Below are 23,105 nucleotides of genomic sequence, written 5' to 3'. Positions count from 1 at the left end.
CAATATTGTAGGTTTGCTTTAATCAGCTGGACACTTACTACTCCCGTTAATAATCTTACAGAGTTTTTATCATGTAAGTCGTCAGGTAATTCGTGTATTGAAACACATGTTCCCGCTACAGAGCGCAGCCATGATGTTTATATGACAGCTGTAAAGCTAGCATGTATGTGAACTGTTTACGTGTGCGTAGTTTCGTATTTTTTACTGCCCTAATATTTACAAGTTGCAGACGATATTTCTACTGTGCGTGGGAAAGGTATGCAAGTTAATAGAGTTATGTTGTTGAGTTATCGCAGGGTTTATAGAACTTAAATTATATTTATTATACCATTGTTTATATGTGTTCGAGATTATCAAGCGAATTCCAGCAGTTACCAGCGAATACCAGCAATCGCTTCACGCGACTTTATTCCTATTTTAGCGGGCGATTCAAAACAGGCAGTCTGCGTTCGTCTGCGTCTGTAGTCAGTCGTGTTTGGTTAGGTGGGTGTCTAAGCGATGGACAAAGAGGTGCTTCCTCAGTTCCAAAGCTTGTCATGTATTTATGTGTTAGGTTAGGTATAGTCTTTATGTGTGGGGATGGGTTTATGTAATTTAATGTGGGATTTTTGGGAATTTGTTCTTGTTAGTTGGGACGGACAGGGCATTTTTACAAAATAAGTGAGTTACTGATAGGATCTGCTGCTGAGATTTTTGGTGTACTATCTAATGTTAGATGTTTATTATTATTTAGACAAATAGCAGAATTAACGGGATTATCTAAGGAATATTTTAGAATAATTATTATTCTTAATTATTAAGGGAAATTGTTGTATTTTCACAGACTTCTGGAAGCTTTGAAGTTCTTATGAACAAAGTTTAAGTACATGTAGTTTTATTAGGTAGGATTTATTCTGCTGATGTTGAGTATAGTTCCATACACATATGGTTAAAAATGAGTGAGAATTATTTATTAGTTTATTTCTACAAATACTAGTTGAGAGTGATATTACACATTAGTTCAGTATTTTGATTCCTGTGGTAGATTATTTACCATATTAATGTTAGTGTTAAAGTACCCAAGTTAATAGAAAGTTTGTATTTGCCAGTTAAGAATATTTATTGTTGTTATCAGTCAGTAAGTGTTATAATTTTAGAGAGTGATTCAGGATATTAGTGAATACATAATTCATTAGTGTGGAACAGATATATATAGTTAAGAATGTGAGTTAAGAAACAATGTCATGTAAGAGAGGATAAATTATTGTCATAAATGGAATCTTTTATGTCTCATAAATAAATGCCTAATTGTACTGTAATTTGGTATCTTGGTTGTCTCTTAGAAGTTATAAGCTATTCAGGTGTTTAATTGGTGCAAACTGAGTCGTCAGTTTAGGGTAGTTAGGCAAGAGTCTCCTACCCGTCCTTTATACTATTGTGGCGGTATAGCCACGCTACCACAGGTTATTTTCAAGCTGAGTCAGGATACAGAGTCCTGACCACTTGACTGTCACAATACTTTGTTTACCAATGATGTATGTTATATAGACACTTTGTTTACCAATGATGTCTGTTATATAGATACTTTGTTTACAATGATGTATGTTATATAGACACTTTGTTTACAATGATGTCTGTTATATAGATACTTTGTTTACAATGATGTCTGTTATATAGATACTTTGTTTACAATGATGTCTGTTATATAGATACTTTAATTACAATGATGTCTGTTATATAGATACTTTGTTTACAATGATGTCTGTTATATAGATACTTTGTTTACCAATGATGTCTGTTATATAGATACTTTGTTTACAATGATGTCTGTTATATAGATAATTTGTTTACAATGATGTATGTAATATAGATACTTTAATTACAATGATGTCTGTTATATAGATACTTTGTTTACAATGATGTATGTAATATAGATATTTTGTTTACCAAGGATGTCTGTTATATAGATACTTTGTTTACCAATGATGTCTGTAATATAAATACTTTGTTTACCAATGATGTCTGTTATATAGATACTTTGTTTACAATGATGTCTGTAATATAGATACTTTGTTTACAATGATGTCTGTTATATAGATCTTTGTTTACCAATGATGTCTGTAATATAGATACTTTGTTTACAATGATGTCTGTTATATAGATACTTTGTTTACAATGATGTATGTTATATAGATACTTTGTTTACAATGATGTCTGTAATATAGATAATTTGTTTACAATGATGTCTGTAATATAGATACTTTGTTTACAATGATGTCTGTTATATAGATACTTTGCTTACAATGATGTCTGTAATATAAATACTTTGTTTACAACGATGTCTGTAATATAGATCTTTGTTTACCAATGATGTCTGTAATATAGATACTTTGTTTACCAATGATGTCTGTTATATAGATACTTTGTTTACCAATGATGTCTGTTATATAGATACTTTGTTTACAATGATGTCTGTAATATAGATCTTTGTTTACCAATGATGTCTGTAATATAGATCTTTGTTTACCAATGATGTCTGTAATATAGATACTTTGTTTACCAATGATGTCTGTTATATAGATACTTTGTTTACAATGTTGTATGTAATATAGATATTTTGTTTACCAATGATGTCTGTTATATAGATACTTTGTTTACCAATGATGTCTGTTATATACATGCTTTGTTTACAATGATGTCTGTTATATAGATACTTTGTTTACAATGATGTCTGTTATATAGATACTTTGTTTACAATGATGTCTGTTATATAGATACTTTGTTTACCAATGATGTCTGTTATATAGATACTTTGTTTACAATGATGTCTGTTATATAGATAATTTGTTTACAATGATGTATGTAATATAGATACTTTAATTACAATGATGTCTGTTATATAGATACTTTGTTTACAATGATGTATGTAATATAGATATTTTGTTTACCAAGGATGTCTGTTATATAGATACTTTGTTTACCAATGATGTCTGTAATATAAATACTTTGTTTACCAATGATGTCTGTTATATAGATACTTTGTTTACAATGATGTCTGTAATATAGATACTTTGTTTACAATGATGTCTGTTATATAGATCTTTGTTTACCAATGATGTCTGTAATATAGATACTTTGTTTACAATGATGTCTGTTATATAGATACTTTGTTTACAATGATGTATGTTATATAGATACTTTGTTTACAATGATGTCTGTAATATAGATAATTTGTTTACAATGATGTCTGTAATATAGATACTTTGTTTACAATGATGTCTGTTATATAGATACTTTGCTTACAATGATGTCTGTAATATAAATACTTTGTTTACAACGATGTCTGTAATATAGATCTTTGTTTACCAATGATGTCTGTAATATAGATACTTTGTTTACCAATGATGTCTGTTATATAGATACTTTGTTTACCAATGATGTCTGTTATATAGATACTTTGTTTACAATGATGTCTGTAATATAGATCTTTGTTTACCAATGATGTCTGTAATATAGATCTTTGTTTACCAATGATGTCTGTAATATAGATACTTTGTTTACCAATGATGTCTGTTATATAGATACTTTGTTTACAATGTTGTATGTAATATAGATATTTTGTTTACCAATGATGTCTGTTATATAGATACTTTGTTTACCAATGATGTCTGTTATATACATGCTTTGTTTACAATGATGTCTGTTATATAGATACTTTGTTTACAATGATGTCTGTTATATAGATACTTTGTTTACAATGATGTCTGTTATATAGATACTTTGTTTACCAATGATGTCTGTTATATAGATACTTTGTTTACAATGATGTCTGTTATATAGATAATTTGTTTACAATGATGTATGTAATATAGATACTTTAATTACAATGATGTCTGTTATATAGATACTTTGTTTACAATGATGTATGTAATATAGATATTTTGTTTACCAAGGATGTCTGTTATATAGATACTTTGTTTACCAATGATGTCTGTAATATAAATACTTTGTTTACCAATGATGTCTGTTATATAGATACTTTGTTTACAATGATGTCTGTAATATAGATACTTTGTTTACAATGATGTCTGTAATATAGATAATTTGTTTACAATGATGTCTGTAATATAGATACTTTGTTTACAATGATGTCTGTTATATAGATACTTTGCTTACAATGATGTCTGTAATATAAATACTTTGTTTACAACGATGTCTGTAATATAGATCTTTGTTTACCAATGATGTCTGTAATATAGATACTTTGTTTACCAATGATGTCTGTTATATAGATACTTTGTTTACCAATGATGTCTGTTATATAGATACTTTGTTTACAATGATGTCTGTAATATAGATCTTTGTTTACCAATGATGTCTGTAATATAGATCTTTGTTTACCAATGATGTCTGTAATATAGATACTTTGTTTACCAATGATGTCTGTTATATAGATACTTTGTTTACAATGTTGTATGTAATATAGATATTTTGTTTACCAATGATGTCTGTTATATAGATACTTTGTTTACCAATGATGTCTGTTATATACATGCTTTGTTTACAATGATGTCTGTTATATAGATACTTTGTTTACAATGATGTCTGTTATATAGATACTTTGTTTACAATGATGTCTGTTATATAGATACTTTGTTTACCAATGATGTCTGTTATATAGATACTTTGTTTACAATGATGTCTGTTATATAGATACTTTGTTTACCAATGATGTCTGTTATATAGATACTTTGTTTACAATGATGTCTGTTATATAGATAATTTGTTTACAATGATGTATGTAATATAGATCTTTGTTTACCAATGATGTCTGTAATATAGATACTTTGTTTACCAATGATGTCTGTTATATAGATACTTTGTTTACAATGTTGTATGTAATATAGATATTTTGTTTACCAATGATGTCTGTTATATAGATACTTTGTTTACCAATGATGTCTGTTATATACATGCTTTGTTTACAATGATGTCTGTTATATAGATACTTTGCTTACAATGATGTCTGTAATATAAATACTTTGTTTACAACGATGTCTGTAATATAGATCTTTGTTTACCAATGATGTCTGTAATATAGATACTTTGTTTACCAAGGATGTCTGTTATATAGATACTTTGTTTACCAATGATGTCTGTTATATAGATACTTTGTTTACAATGATGTCTGTAATATAAATACTTTGTTTACAATGATGTCTGTAATATAGATCTTTGTTTACCAATGATGTCTGTAATATAGATACTTTGTTTACCAATGATGTCTGTTATATAGATACTTTGTTTACAATGTTGTATGTAATATAGATATTTTGTTTACCAATGATGTCTGTTATATAGATACTTTGTTTACCAATGATGTCTGTTATATACATGCTTTGTTTACAATGATGTCTGTTATATAGATACTTTGTTTACAATGATGTCTGTTATATAGATACTTTGTTTACAATGATGTCTGTTATATAGATACTTTGTTTACCAATGATGTCTGTTATATAGATACTTTGTTTACAATGATGTCTGTTATATAGATACTTTGTTTACCAATGATGTCTGTTATATAGATACTTTGTTTACAATGATGTCTGTTATATAGATAATTTGTTTACAATGATGTATGTAATATAGATACTTTAATTACAATGATGTCTGTTATATAGATACTTTGTTTACAATGATGTATGTAATATAGATATTTTGTTTACCAAGGATGTCTGTTATATAGATACTTTGTTTACCAATGATGTCTGTAATATAAATACTTTGTTTACCAATGATGTCTGTTATATAGATACTTTGTTTACAATGATGTCTGTAATATAGATACTTTGTTTACAATGATGTCTGTTATATAGATCTTTGTTTACCAATGATGTCTGTAATATAGATACTTTGTTTACAATGATGTCTGTTATATAGATACTTTGTTTACAATGATGTATGTTATATAGATACTTTGTTTACAATGATGTCTGTAATATAGATAATTTGTTTACAATGATGTCTGTAATATAGATACTTTGTTTACAATGATGTCTGTTATATAGATACTTTGCTTACAATGATGTCTGTAATATAAATACTTTGTTTACAACGATGTCTGTAATATAGATCTTTGTTTACCAATGATGTCTGTAATATAGATACTTTGTTTACCAATGATGTCTGTTATATAGATACTTTGTTTACCAATGATGTCTGTTATATAGATACTTTGTTTACAATGATGTCTGTAATATAAATACTTTGTTTACAATGATGTCTGTAATATAGATCTTTGTTTACCAATGATGTCTGTAATATAGATACTTTGTTTACCAATGATGTCTGTTATATAGATACTTTGTTTACAATGTTGTATGTAATATAGATATTTAGTTTACCAATGATGTCTGTTATATAGATACTTTGTTTACCAATGATGTCTGTTATATAGATACTTTGTTTACAATGATGTCTGTTATATAGATACTTTGTTTACAATGAGATGTCTGTTACATAGATACTTTGTTTACAATGATGTCTGTTACATAGATACTTTGTTTACAATGATGTCTGTTACATAGATACTTTGTTTACCAATGATGTCTGTTATAAAGATACTTTGTTTACAATGATGTCTGTTACATAGATACTTTGTTTACAATGATGTCTGTTACATAGATACTTTGTTTACAATGATGTCTGTTACATAGATACTTTGTTTACAATGATGTCTGTAATGTAGATACTTTGTTTACCAATGATGTCTGTTATATAGATACTTTGTTTACAATGATGTATGTAATATAGATATTTTGTTTACCAAGGATGTCTGTTATATAGATACTTTGTTTAAAATGATGTCTGTTATATAGATACTTTGTTTACCAATGATGTATGTTATATAGACACTTTGTTTACCAATGATGTATGTTATATAGATACTTTGTTTACAATGATGTCTGTTACATAGATACTTTGTTTACAATGATATCCGTAATATAGACACTTTGTTTACAATGATGTCTGTAATATAGACACTTTGTTTACAATGATGTCTGTAATATAGATACTTTGTTTACAATTATGTATGTAATACAATGTATAGATACTTTGTTTACAATGATGTATGTAATACAATGTATAGATACTTTGTTTACAATGATGTCTGTAAAATTGATACTTTGTTTACAATGATGTATGTAATACAATGTATAGATACTTTGTTTACAATGATGTATGTAATACAATGTATAGATACTTTGTTTACAATGATGTCTGTTATATAGATACTTTGTTTACAATTATGTACAGTTATAGATACATGTATAATTTGTTAACCAATTTGATGTACAGTTTTATAGAAACTTCATCAATGATGTAGTAATTATTTACGGATACTTTGTATATCAGTAACTATCTACACCTGGTCAAGTGTGTATTTCAAGTTACAGAATATGTACCTGGAAAGCAGCATATTCAGAATCCAGATCATTGGAGCTCTCCTGGGTTGTCTCCCCTGTTACACGAGTGTCTTGTTCCAAAGATTTCAACAGGTTGCTTTTCTTTAGTGACAGCAGTGATTCTTTAAAGCATATTATTTTTTTCATTTGAAATAAATAACATTTAATAGCAATAAGGAAAGACAACAAATCATAAAGCGTCTGTTATAGGTGGATACAATATGATGAAATAATCTTTTATTCATGATAATCATTGCTACTGTATGGCATTTCTTTATCTTTCTAAAACTTCAGTAGACATTTGGAATATACATGCATGTGTCGGTAGCTGATTATTATATATCTATTTTCAATAACAAATCAAGTTATAAAATAACCTAATGTACAAAAACTGTTAAAAAATCTACTGTTTTACTTTAATTCAATATGAACAAAACTACTTATTAAATACATAATAATATGATCATATTAGAAACAAGTAGAAGAAAAATCAGTTACACTGTAATTACATTCATTTCATCTGTACATCACAAACTCAGTACCTTCAGTAAGACGAATTAGTTCCTGGAGATCAGATTGTAACTTTGATAGATCAGCATTATCTCCAGAAGCCTGTAAAGCCTGGTCCACCTGGGAAAGCTATGGAAAGGAAAAACAATATCATATACAGCATGTATGTATCAGTCAGGATATGTTACAATTTATCTGTCATCAGAATATTACTGTACACTGTACTTTACCAGAGATAATGGTTACTGTAACTTCTTGTATATTATACACTCCTTTAGTTTTGCCTCCATAAGGCAAAAGTACTCTTTCATGGTTTGAAGTCTGCAGAAAGCCCAATATAGTACATTTCCCACAGGTCATCTAGATCTGCTATATATATTCATCAATTAAGAGTACACTAATGGGGAATCCTCCAAATGTATTTCTAGGTCCACCTGTGAGTTGTTTGTATGTCCACAAATTAAGAAAACAGGTAAATGTAAATTCACATTTCTGATTAAAGCGATATGTCATCCCCTGGTACTACACCACATATTCCACATACAAAATGTAATAAATTAATTTGGGCGCACGGACCATTGAAGTCTTTCATGACACATTGGACATGGAAGTAGAGAAAGTTCTCTTATAAGACATATAGTTGTACTACAGAGCAATCTACAATCTAATCATTGGGTAAGAAAAATAAATGGCGATCACTTGCAAATAAGATTCACTTATATACTGCAGCTGCGAAAATGCCTGACTATACTCAAACAATGGTATATAGCCTTAAAGGAGCAGGAGGGTGTGGCTTGTAAGTTACAGAATCTGTTACTCGAGCTCGGGCTTTGTCATACCACTGACCGAGCATGGATTATCACAGAAAACCAACACCGAGTGTTACAAGAACTATAAAACATCAACAACTCAAACAAGAATTGACATGGCAACGGTATTGGTTACACCTGGCCAGAGGAGCTCCTGACCATCAATGGCTTCATGCCTGAAATAAGACTATGTTTTTGTAATTGGCACAGTGATGGGTAAAAGTTGTGTGGTCCAAATGATTAATTAACACCTGTTGTTAATTGCCTTTTTTAGAATTTCATGAATTTTTGTTAATACAATAGACAACACGCATGTGAGCTCTATCTGGCTATTTATAGCCACCATACTTGTGTGTCTCCTTTCCATTGTTTGGATACCTCACCTGTACGACCGACCTGTCGTCACACACTATTTGACTGCGATATTCACCCTTATCAAACTTACTGGAACTCTGATGTGTTTTATTGGATGAATGGTATATATTACCTAAACAATATTTTTCGAGTCCATGGGTAAATAGCGTAAACAACACAAGGAAAAAAGTAACTTATTAGCTATATATAGGGCTCATAGATATCTTTATGGTCCTCGAGCGCTCCTCCACATGGTAATGTGACAGCCACACAACAATTTTTCCAACTGGTTCCACAGTTTCTAGTACAGAGTCTGTGTTTACAACCAAGTAGCCCCGTGAACCCCCAGTACACGAAGATGACTCCTCCCTCACCCTCATCATACAATGAAGAAATTCTACATGACATTTATCAAAAATTAACTAAGTTGGATTTACTTGATCAAATTCTATCACAACTTAGTACCATAGAAGGAAAATTCATTAAGATGGAGGGATCATTATTGGAGGTTAAGCATGAACTTCAAGTTCACAGTGAAAATTTAGAGGGTATCAATTTCGATCATTCTATACTGGAAGAATGAATCGGTAAAGTTGAACAAGAACGAGAAGATGTTAGGGAAGAAAATTGATTACTTAAAGAACATATACTTGAGATACAGATGAGATCTATGAGAGAAAATCTGCTAAAAGGGGGGATTCGTGATGATAACGTGACTGTATTTGCACTAGGGTGTAAATTAAAGGTTAGCTTACACTCAACTGTATGTAAGCTGCGAGAGAACCTGGTTTGTGTACAGAAGTAGGCACGGACCAACGTGTATGTCACAAAAAAAATAAATGTCAGATCAAAGTCACACGACTATATATTGTCAAGGATATGTTTTGATCTGACAATTATTTTTTTGGTGACGTACGCGCCTACCGCCTCTTGGTTTGCGGTGGTATTTCAGGTGGTAACGACTTTGTGAAGGAGGGTGCAGTCTCAAAGTTAAGTAGATATCATAAGACTAGCTTAGGTGATATTCCTTAAGCAAAATGGTAGGATGTCCATCCGGAGAGCGACATGTTGCTAGTTCATTACGGTCTCCTTCAGCGTTCTTCAGCGACACCCCTCGGTTTTCTGCATTTTCTAATTATTATGATATGTCTATGGCCAGTAAGGTATATGGAGGCCTCTGTAAACAAGTCGTTGTAAGCTTTGGATTTTCATTTTCATTGATAATCCCATATCTGTCTTTTAATTACTCCACATCAATTACATTTTCAACTGTCTGACTGTTCCATACAATATAGTCGTTTTTTCAGAATTTCAAACCTAAGCTTTAACTTACCTGACTTTTATAAAGTTCTAAAGAAGATTCGATACTGTCCTCGTCCATAATTCACTATATGACAATCTTATTAAGCTAGATGTATCAAGTATTTTTTTTTTCAATCCGGCCAGCCTCCAAAATATTACACTTTTACCATGGGCGCTGCCATATTGGCAAAGCTAACAAATATTTTCTAACACGTAGTTTCGCATTTCAGTCGAAAGATTAGGTGCGAGGACTTGCAAGATTGGGTAGGATCGGACCTTTTCTGTGTGTTCGCATACTGTACAAGACCGGATCGGACAGGATCTGACAGCAATTCAGACACTTTCAGAGTCTGCTGAAATATTTTTGATTAGACATGAGTATTTCTGACTGACATCCGTTTTCTCTGTTCATCATTTTTAGGGTTAGTAGAGTTAAATGTAGCAAATATAATAACAGATACACATCAATTCCATTCACTAAACAATTTGACCTGTTGATGTCTGGACCTAGCTCGTTGGATTACGACAAGTCGGAGATATTGACAGTGTACTAGATTTACATAATGTAATCGTCAAAAAAGGAAAGTACAGTTGAGTGTAGGCTTACCTTTACACCTAGTGCACTAGTAGTGGTGTACTATGTTTAAACTACATGTAAACTAGTAGCGCACTACACCCTAAGAGGTGCTGAACAGCAAAACCCACATGTAACAGGCAGTTCCCAAGGCTACCTGTGATTTTTACCTGTACTGTATACACATGTTTAAGGCTATCTATTATTAAAAAGGTTTTGAAAGTTTAGATTGAAGTTATATTTCAATCTTTCTATTCTTGTTAACTATACACTGTAACTAAGTTATGACAAATTTACTTTATAAATCCTTTAACTAAATTAAATTGTTCAAGCCAAGTTTCATTTATCTTTGGGTACTTTATATTTTGGAATTTTGTATTGATTTTGTATTGATTGATCAGTTACATTTGTATGTCACATGTTTAACTGCAGTAATTTTGTTTTCATCGCATGAAAGTATATAATAAAACACTTGAAAACAATTATCGTTACTTGAACATTTCCAATGTAATACATTTAATGTATATTGTAGTTTAATTTCAGAATAAAGTAAGCAGCATATTCATAATTTCATTTTTGATGCTTATTAAAACCTAATTCAGCCCATAATATAGGTTGTACATTCTATGTGTATACATCCAATGCTTAAAGTCAGAAACCTGAACACAAAAAGAAATTAATTAAACATTGATTTAACATGTAAGGAAAGAGATACTTTGAATGTACTGGTAATTAAGTGATCATAATAGTTCTACATTTCATAATTGTAAGTTTATAAAAGGTATATATTACTTGTAATACATCTTCTATCTTCCTTTACTGAAATACAATGTAGTTGAAATGTCTGCACATGTACCCGTGTGCAGGTATCTAACACTTTGAAGATCTAACATATTGGATCTGATTCCAGGTATATGTACCAGTTATAGGTAACACAGAATGAGATAATGGCCTGAAGGAACAATTAATGTCATTTTTGTTATGAAATACATATACTGGCAAACTTGAGGAGGAGGAGGGCAACAGTTTTAAGCTACAGACATGTTCATGTATCCGGAGCTGTACTTTTCCTACAACACTTGAATTATACAACACTTGTATTTGTAATTTCATAATTTTCTTCTATAAAGTTACCCACTAACAAATATATCATATGCATATGTGGACCATGTGGACCTTAAGACGATTTTTTTTTCACTGCACACTAACATGTTTCTTCCAATATTGTTTAAAAACAAATGTTTTGGATACATTTTGATCAGCATTTAAGCGTTTCCCTATTGCATCAAGAAAATGATTGTTCTTTACCTTAAAATGTATAACTGATGGGGATTTTACCTATTCATGTAATTAAAGAAATTCAGCATATAAACTACGTATATTTATTGAATATCTTTATTGTGAAGAAAAATGTATATATAAAAAAAAGTATTCTTGATACTATATATGGTTAGTGTTAGATGCTAATTACAAGTAGGTAAGGCAATTAAAGGAGCCTGGCACAGCATGCTATAAATGGACCCCTGGAGATAATTGGGGACTTGACAAAAGTATAGCCATGTGTTAAAACAGGCACACCTTAAGACTAATCTTCATCTGATACTTATATAGGTATGGTGTTATGGAGGTCCAAACGACTCCATTCTCTTCTTTCCCACTCTTTCCTTTTACTTCATACTATACCCACTACTCAGTTTCCTATCTCTTCTCGTCAGCTGAAAAATAAATATAAATAAACAACAGACGTCTACATTTTGACAATTTTATATTTGCTAATAAGATTGGTCATATTTTGTTGAATGTTACCAAAAACCCTGACATAAGATCAAAACAAGACTTGAACGTGATTGATACCAAATAAGAGTACATCCTTGATTAACAAATCAAACAAGATTGTGTTGCGCCATTCACAGCCTAAATGTTACGTCACGTCAATATCCATACTACGTCACAATCGAGCTCTGAGTGGCACAGCCAACGAGAAAATCACATAAGTGACAAATGTAAACAAATATAAAATTCTATAAACAGGCGAATTCACTGGATAACAGGACGATTATATGATAACTACATTTTAGTACTTAACTTTTCTGGCATAGGCGTCACAATTTGTGCTTAATGAAGATGTCCAATAATAGCAAGTGCTATCATCACCGAACCGGTGTTTAGTTATGTAAAAACACATGGTAGCCTTTAATTGGCAGTTCATGGGACTTTGTTAATTACTAAACCAACAAATTTTCTTTGAAGCAAGGCTTGAGCTAAATTTCTCGTAAAATACGCGTTCTGTCAAATCTGGAATATTATCTAAATGTATATCATCTATACATGCTGTAATCTCTCTACAGTTTACGGTAAACAGGACTTTGTTTATTGATTATGGAATGTTAAGTTTTCCGTTTAGCCGGGGTTGAGTTTTATTTCTATCAAAGTTCATATGATTAATACACGTATGATATGTATACATGAACATGCCCACATACATTTCAGATTTTACATTTCCTTTACAGTATGCCGTTAATTGGACTCTGAGAAACGCTGATGTTAATAACAACGTTTATTTGACCACACAGACTTGTATTTTTTATTTATTTTCTTTTTTTGGGGGGGGGGGGGGGGGGGGGGGGGTATTGCTGTATACATCCAAATATCGAATATCGTGGTTTATAGTAAATCTATATTTATACAAGTGTGTATGAATTGACGTAATCGTATAAAATACACACTAACTGTACATGTATCGCTGTAACTTGGGCTTACATTATACATTATACATGCATGTGTGGGTTCATTGAGATAATTCTACAACTTCGAACAATGTCGGATTGAAGTTTGTCTGCTATAAAATAATACTAATAGCACGAACTCAGGGTTAGAAACTTACCGTATCAATTAGATTTTATTTTTCAATTTAACTAGCCTTGGTCAATTACTTTTTGTCTTATGATTAGATATAATATGTTGTATTGAGCTGTTAATGACTTTTGGGCTAATCATCACTGGTATATATGTGTGGCCTGGTTATTATAATAAATGCGGACTAGTGTTAATTTCTAGCTCTGTAAGTTCCTGTTATATATTTTAGAATTTAATGTATTCAGATGACTTGTTCTATAGAAACAGCAGAGTGTATCCTAAATCAGTATTAGCTGGAGGTCAATATATTTTGATTATTTTAATCAAATGATTTTATGATGTACTTGTGGAATTTTTATAATGTATCTGTATTACTCTTATGAATATGTATATTGACTATAATGAAATAAAACTTTAACTTGAGTAACATTACGTTCAGTTTCATTGAACTGTTACCAAATGGTAGTATACAGTCGATATGAATACAATTTGGGTGACAGATAAATAGAATGTCGCCCGTTACCATTTGGTAACAGTTCAATGCTTATACTATATAACACAATACCATAGAATATAAAAACTGATTGACATATCTATATAACACAATACCACATAATATAAAACTGACTGACATATCTATATAACACAATACCACATAATATAAAACTGACGGTACCTATCTATATAACACAATACCATAGAATATAAAAACTGACGGAACATATCTATATACCACAATACCATAGAATATAAAAACTGACGGGACAAATGGCTGTATTTGACAGTTCACTGGGACCCAATTGATGGGGATGTGCAACTTTTCGGCTGGGCTCTCCCCATCTACTCTCGCATTTCCCCACTTAATTTCGGATCTTAACATACTACTACTTGTATAAAATAAAGCTTTAAATATGTTGTTTTATGATATGATATTGATATTCAATAGAGACTTTTATAGATAAGTGAACACAGTTTTATATATAGTGTCTCGTAAGCCATAATTAGCTGGATTTAATATAGTTTTGATGTGATTGTGCCTCAAATGCATTTTTTGTTGTGATTGTATTAACATGTGACGGTTAAATACAGTAAGATTGATTGATTGATTATAAAAAATTAAAAAAAAATATTTGGCCTAGTCGTTAGTGCAGTCAAAATGGGCTGTTTACATAGAACATTGATTAATTCTGTTGAAAGGGATATAAAATCGGACCCGTCTCTATTTCATAAACAAACAACTTTGATCCAAATAGTGAAGTCTCTTTGGAAAGCGATAAATGAAACCGTCCCTGTTCAGGACTTAATCTGCGACTTCATGTCCATGTGTGGCACATGCATGTACAAATCTGCCAAACACCATCTAAATGGTAAATCAGTATTAAACACCATCAAAGGAGTGAACAAAAGACAGATATTTAGATTAAACTGTAGTTAAACACAAATGGAGAATTACATACAGTAGAGCCAGAAATGAATAAAGCTGCATCATTTAGCTTGATAAAGTTATCTGATAAAAAGTAGGACTTGATAAGCGCGTGATTCAACTCTTCTCGGAAAGCATGAAATCGATCAGTGTAGGCAGCTACAAACATTCTCACCAACAAGAAAACAAGTCAAAATCCGACGCTAAACAAAGATGTATTGGTTTTGCTCAGAACTTAACTCTTTTAAAGTAAAACTTTGTAAAACGTCAGTGACCGTTCATTAATCAATACATTTAGTGTTCATTTTATATATTTTTATTCAAATTCTATCTTCGTTATGTTTATATCTCATGTATACCTGCTTAACGCGGCGATTTTATTGTGACAAGCTGCAAAATAAATGGTTCCGTTTTTAATTATAACAACTAGTTGTGTCACGACATTCCTTACAGATTATATAGATGAGATGAAATTAAAAGTACTCACTCGCCCTGTACTCCTAATTGGTGCGACAGGGCTTCCCGTTTGCGTATCACAGAGGTACACCAAACATACAAAAGAAACATACAAAACTCCCATTTGATGACATCACTTGTACAGAGGAAAGTTTCGGAAAACTCCTTTCACAGCTGGATCGCAATAAATCCCAAGGACGTGACAAAATAAGGCTACATACATGTAATTAAACCATTAAGTATAATTTTCAACAGATCTTCGAATGATATTTTAGTCTACATGGAAAGAGGCTAATATAACAGCCATTTTCAAGAAAGGATCAAACTCAGACCCAAGGAACTATCGGCCTGTCAGCCTCACCAGCATAACAGAGAACACCATAGAACCGATCGTGAGGCACGCCATCGTTAATCATGTGGACATTTATAATCTATTTAGCGATAAACATTTCAGATTAATCACCAAAAGATTAACAATACTCAACCTTCTTATGGTTCTGGATGATTGAGCGGGTATACTTGATCACGGACGAGAAATAGCAGTTATATACATGGATGTAATGAAGGTTTTTGAAAAGGTGCCATATCGCAGACTAGTAGAAAAACTAGAAGCTATGGGATTAATGACCAAGCTGTTAAATGGGTAAAAAAATCGTCAAAGAACAAAGAGAGAAATAGTAAATGGAAACTCACCAATTAGACCATCCCGTATTAAGTGGAATCACTCAAGGCTGCGCTTGGTCCAATTTTATTTGTAATCTATCTAAACGACCTGCTGGGTTCTTCGAGCACTTTCCTGGATAACAGATTTAGACTTGGATAATGTACCAAATTGGTCCAACATATGGCTGCTAAAATTTTATTCACAGAAATGCAAGTAGTAACAATAAAACAAAAAGAAAATGCACCAACAATGTAGGAGTTACCATATGGCAGGAACAAAAGACAATGTACTGGTGCTGGATAATATAAAGGCCGAACAAGACTTTGGGGGTAATGGTGGATACAAATTGGAGTATGCTGTAAGCATCTGGAATCCATATAAAGTCACGGATATAGAAACAATCGAGCGGTCCAGAGAAGGGCAACAAAGGTGATACCAGGCTATAGGAGCTGCCATGTAGTACACTAGCATATCGCAGATTTAGAGGTGATATTACAAATGTATTCATAATTATGAACACATCCCCTGATGATAAAGTCACGAAAAGCATTTTTGATCAGGATACAGAATACAGAACGAGAGGCCACGCACAGAGACTGAAACTTGCTTGGCTTCAGAACTATTGATACTTGGAACAATTTTCCCGACGCCGTAATGCAGGCGTCAACAATTAAAGACTTTGAAATTAATTAAGACAGACACTTGAAACATTTTGAATTGAAATTCAACAATCTGATTGACTGTTATTGAAACACCGAAAGTGTTTATTAAATATAATATATATAATGTTTATGATATGGACATGGTATGTGTGCCTTCGTCAATTATATGTCATATTAAATCCTATCAAATTAGCTGCGCTATCCCAACCCGCTTAGCATGATACACACGTCCGCCGTTAGCATCCTTATTGGTGCGACAGGGCTTCCCATTAACTGAGCAATCCCAACCCTCTAAGCATGATGCACACGTCCGCTGTTTACATCCTTATTGGTACGACAGGGCTTCCCATTAACTGAGCAATCCCAACCCTCTAAGCATGATGCACACGCCCGCTGTTTACATCCTTATTTGGTACGACAGGGCTTCCCATTAACTGAGCAATCCCAACCCTCTAAGCATGATACACACGTCCGCTGTTACAATCCTCATTCCTTTACTTACCATCAAACTTATCAAAATCAAGCTGCTATACTATCTATTCATCACTATACGACTACGACAGGAAATTCAAATCTCTATTTTCGGATCACCAACACATAGTGCATATGATACATTGTGATAATTATTTGATATATAATTGACGAAGGAAGACAACTTTATGAGTCGTGCCCTAACCGGGCCTCGAACTCACAATCTACGGCACCCAATCGCCTAGCCAGAATTTTGCAAAAGCCGCTTGTCTTGTTTACAGTAACCAAATGGGGCCAGTCCTTGAGTTCACGGCCCTATATAGTCAGGGAATAGTAGGACTTAAAAGAACATCCTTGAGTACCCCTTGAATACGAGGCTCAAAACGTATCAATCAGCATACGTATATCGAAACGTATATATAATGGAGAATTCATTCATATATTGATCTTAGCATTGTTTTATTATTTTACTATTAATAATCACGCAAATTCAACATTGGAAGGCAATTACAGGTAACAACCATGCTTACAGATATTTATACAGACCCCGTGATGATGTGCTGACGAAAAACTCACTATATTTCCATGCACTGGGATCGAGTTTGCACAAAAGCGTGTTTGATTAATTTAAAGTATGGATGCGCGGCCACACCAGAAAGAGTAACTTTATGATTTTTATGGTGTCGGTAAATCTCGAAAGATTACGAAAAAAACTATACATCACCATTTTATAATTTATTCGGAGAAAAACGATGTCGTACAATGTGCGGTTAGACAGGCACGTTAACAACATATTCGTGTCATGTAGCTATCTAAATAATGTTATGATAATTCGAAAAAAACTTTCAACAGTGAATGATACGCTCAACATAAACGCGATGTATTTTAATCATTCTATTCAATTCGTCTAAGTTGGTTTTGATTATGAACAGGTCTCCTGTGAATCTGTGCGGCTGTAGATGGGGTTATAATCGATGTCTCCAAGGATAACGTATACCATCTCCTGAAAGGTAGCATTTCTAGGAAGGTCAAGTTACATTCCGTCGCCAATCAGAGTCATCATACTCAAGGTCACGCATCGTTGTTATGTCCTAAAAACCAGAAGCGACATGCCGAATTCGTAACTCATTATCCATGATAACTTGCGTATGAATACACTGATAGCATCGATGTCCAATGTAATATAATTGTTGGATATCTTGTGGAACATTTGTTTCACGGGGAATTTCATCAATACATCCAACTCCAAAATATGTGGCCATCTTCCTCGGAGCCGTTGTCACTCTTGTCTAGATGATCACATGACAAAACATGACATACAAACTCGGCCAAACACGGCACACAATTCTGTGAACTGTTCAAACGTTATCTCTAAATGAAATTGTCCAAATAATATACGATGGATATGCTCTCGGCAAAATTAAAGTCATAAGCACACTATTTCGTCGGGTAACAGTAGGAGGCTCCGTATTGAAAGATGGGTATCTGAGCTGGTGAACAAAAGTGTCGGGTGTTTCTCCAGTTGCGTTTCAGATTTGTAGTCTATTTTGACCTAAATTATTCCACAAATCGTTTGCAATGACTCATATCCGTAAATAGCATAATTCGTATCCAGAGTATTTGGCGGGTCCAATATTGCCATCAACCAAGGGAAAACAACTTCCAGGTAATCGAAGTGGTTGTCAAACAACGTCAGGAGCAGTGGTATCAGTTCGAAAGGAGTTTGGTTATAAGGTGGACAAATGTCACATAAAAGCTGAAATATAAGTATCAAACAAATTCTGGCATATTATTTAAATTTGAGGAATATATTTATCAGTATACCTCTATTAATTCGTGAAAACAACGAAATGAAAAAACAAACTATTTGCGCTTGAATCAGAAACGTCTTCAAGCTCTAACAGCGACACCAATTAGGGTTATTAAATAAATAATAATAAAAAATGATCTGTATAAAAGTGTATTTCTATTTTATTAACAAGACATGTACCGATATAGGCTCAATATTCCAAGCTACTAGTAATGGTTAACCACAGACTCTCCAATATGTAGGTTATGACATCAAGGGAGGCGGAGCTAAACCTGATTACGCGAAGCGTCCATCGGGTCCCTATGCATAAGCGTATACCTTAGGGGACCCCGGTCTGTGCACGGGGTGCTAGAGTCGATGATGCTTTGCTTCAAAATAAAAAAAAATACTATCAACTACTTAAATTTGCATTTAAAAAAAATGAAAACTACATGTATAATGATTTGAAAAATTTAATATAATCAAAAAGTCTGTAAGTATAGATATTAGATACATACATTGTGTTTGTAAATGTATGTGGATCCTGAGATCTGAATGTTGTGCCAAGTCCCTGGGGCCAAGTATAATTCTTATGTTCTATTGTAGTACCCGGTATCCTGTATTATCAAATTCTGAGTGCCTTGTCATTTATACACCCGTATGCACAGTGCACGTGAACATAGTGCGTTTTCGTCTGATAGGCTTTAACAAGGTCTATTAACACTGTTAGCTAGGATGATACCTGGATTAGCCTTCCAAAGCGACATTTCATCAGCAATTTCTTTTCTAACTTTACAACACATAAAATGGTAAAATATATTCAAACTTATGAATGCTCCCTTACATACACGTCCGGATATACGTATGGGTATATACCTTAGCGGCTTACTTTTAATAACTCTACTGAGAAACATTTGGTTGTAGCTATGAACTTAATCCCGAGAATTATTATGCTTTGGAGTGAAAACCTTAAACGGTGTTTTTGTGTAGACCACACAATGTACTGTCTACGGCAACATACCGATGTATCTCCTTAATATGCATGTCACACAACGGAACAAACAACAGAGTCTTTTTAGTCAGCAAGATTCCGAAATTTAGCTTAGACTTATTTAAGATAGGGATATAATGAGTAATGATTCTGTTTAGTATTCAACATAGGGTAGATTGATAGAATCATGGTTCTGTTTAATATTTACCCGGGGTAGATTGATAGAATAATGGTTATGTTTGATATTTAACACATGGTAGATTGATAGAATATTGATTCTGTTTAGTATTTAACACAGGGTAGATAACAGAATAATAATTCTGATTAATTTTAACACATGATAGATTAATAAAATATTGATTCTGTTGGATATTTACCCGGAATAAATTGATAGAATAATGGTGATATTTGATATTTAACACAGAGTGGATTGATAGAATAATGATTTTGTTTGATATTTAACACAGGGTAGATTATTGAATAATAATTCTGATTGAATTTTAACACAGGGTAGATTATAGAATAATGGTGATGTTCGATATTTAACACAGAGTGGATTGATAGTAAAATGATTATGTTTGAATTCTAACTCCTGGTAGATTGAAAGAGCATTGATTCTGTTTAAAATTTGTGAAATATCGTATTCCCTTGAAAACATGAAACGTGTTTTATTTCAGCTTTTATTTCGGAACGCTTTTTTTTTCTTTTAGATTTTACATATTATATGAATGAGAACTGATTTCTTGATAAATGTAAATCATAAACGGTACATTCACATCGTATTCAAACATACATATGTAGTAAGCAAATATAAATATTAATAAGACTATTTTTGCTATCTTCTGTAAAATGAGTAAATTACTACCATTTATTGCAATTATAACACAAATCAATGGTTGCCAAAATATCAACCAACCGTACAGCCTGTCATACATGAGGTGGCTGGCGAACGATCAATACAAATGTTCATACCCTTACACTATTAAGTAGTGGATAAACCCTGTTTTTCGCCTATGTCAACACTTACACTAATACGAAACAAACCAATTCAAACTTTGACATCAATAATGTATCGCTATAAAATAGGGATGATAGATGATAAAAAAACATATTGGCATGTATTTTTGATAATCGTTACATCTCTCGAGCTAACGATTGTTCGACTGTACGCGATCTCTTTCATTAATCTATTGCATCTTTATATTATCATAGTCACACTATACTTTATCTATGATCAACTAAACTGGTAAATATGAGAGGAATGTAGTATAAACGTAAACACAGCTTTTAGTAAATCGATTAAGCAAACGTTAAAGGTCATAGACAATGATACAATAACGGAAACTATAGTTCAAAAAGTGTGATTTATCCTGTAGATAACAGTATTTATACTGCTGTTTTATATTCATTAGGGCGATATTTCGGCTGTAACATTATTCTTGTTCACCTACCAGACTGAGTACATAGTCGGCAGTAAGTGGTTCATCTGTATCGGCTAACTTGTAATTAATACCGGTAATATCCATACAGCAATCAGATATATTATTCTAATGATAAATACAACGAACTAATTTCAGAAGATTATATTCTGATTGTCAGAGATTTAGACATTTATTCATGAATTCTGATTCATACCAGTGGGCCCGTTAAATAGTGTCAAAAACATCGTTTCCTAATGTTAATCCTTGCGATTTGTCTAATCTATATTTCTACAGGAATAAATTATTATAGTTCAGATAAAGATGAACGGTTAGTAACAAGATACAGAGGAGCGGTTAGTTGTTAGACACAGGGGAGCGGTTAGTAGTTAGATACAGAGGATCGGTTAGTAGTTAGATACAGAGGATCGGTTAGTAGTTAAAGAGGAGCGGTTAGTAGTTACATACAAAAGAGCGGTTAGTAGTTAGATAAAGAGGAGCGTTTAAAAATTAGAAACAAAGGATTTGTTAGAAGTAAGATACAGAAGAGCGGTTAGTAAATAGACACAGAGGAGCGGATGGTAGTTAGATACAGTGAAGCGGTTAGTAGTTAGACACAGAGGAGCGGTTAGTAGTTAGATAAAGAGGAGCAAATAGTAGTTAAAGAGGAGCGGTTAGTAGTTAGATACAGAGGAGTGGTTAGTAGTTAGATGCAGAGGGGCGGTTAGTAGTTAGATAAAGAGGAGCGGTTAGTAGTTAGATGCAGAGGAGCAGTTAGTAGTTAGATAAAGAGGAGCGATTAGTAGTTACAGAGGAGCGGTTAGTAGTTAGATAAAGAGGAGCGGTTAGTAGTTAGATAAAGATGATCGGTTAGTAGTTAGATAAAGAGGAGCGATTAGTAGTTAGATACAGAGGATCGGTTAGTAGTTAGATAAAGAGGAGCGATTAGTAGTTACAGAGGAGCGGTAAGTAGTTAGATAAAGAGGGGCGGTTAGTAGTTAGATACAGAAGAGCGGTTAGTAGTTAGACACAGAGGAGCGGTTAGTAGTTAGATAAAGAGGTGCGGTTAGTAGTAAGACACAGAGGAGCGGTTAGTAGTTAGATAAAGAGGAGCGGTTAGTAGTAAGACACAGAGGAGCGGTTAGTAGTTAGATAAAGAGGGGCGGTTAGTAGTTAGATACAGAAGAGCGGTTAGTAGTTAGACACAGAGGAGCGGTTAGTAGTTAGACACAGAGGAGCGGTTAGTAGTTAGATAAAGAGGGGCGGTTAGTAGTTAGATACAGAAGAGCGGTTAGTAGTTAGACACAGAGGAGCGATTAGTAGTTAGATAAAGAGGAGCGGTTAGTAGTAAGACACAGAGGAGCGGTTAGTAGTTAGA

General features: G+C 32.6%; 1 protein-coding gene across 1 annotated transcript in view; it reads right to left on the bottom strand.

The window, feature by feature from the left end:
* LOC117314976 (zinc finger CCCH-type with G patch domain-containing protein-like) overlaps positions 1-10,609 on the bottom strand; it is a 42,259-nt gene extending 31,650 nt beyond the window's left edge. Inside the window, exons 1-3 of the mRNA XM_033869101.1 lie at positions 10,455-10,609; positions 7,991-8,087; positions 7,449-7,570 (exon numbers count right to left, since the gene is read on the bottom strand). Of these exons, the coding sequence (XP_033724992.1) occupies positions 7,449-7,570; positions 7,991-8,087; positions 10,455-10,502 (267 nt within the window). The 5' untranslated portion in view covers positions 10,503-10,609. The remainder of the gene's footprint in view (positions 1-7,448; positions 7,571-7,990; positions 8,088-10,454) is intronic.
* Positions 10,610-23,105: the final 12,496 nt, after the last annotated feature.

Source organism: Pecten maximus, chromosome 2, assembly GCF_902652985.1.
Source record: "Pecten maximus chromosome 2, xPecMax1.1, whole genome shotgun sequence".
NCBI lineage: Eukaryota > Metazoa > Mollusca > Bivalvia > Pectinida > Pectinidae > Pecten > Pecten maximus.
This window is presented reverse-complemented; position numbering and strand designations above follow the sequence as displayed.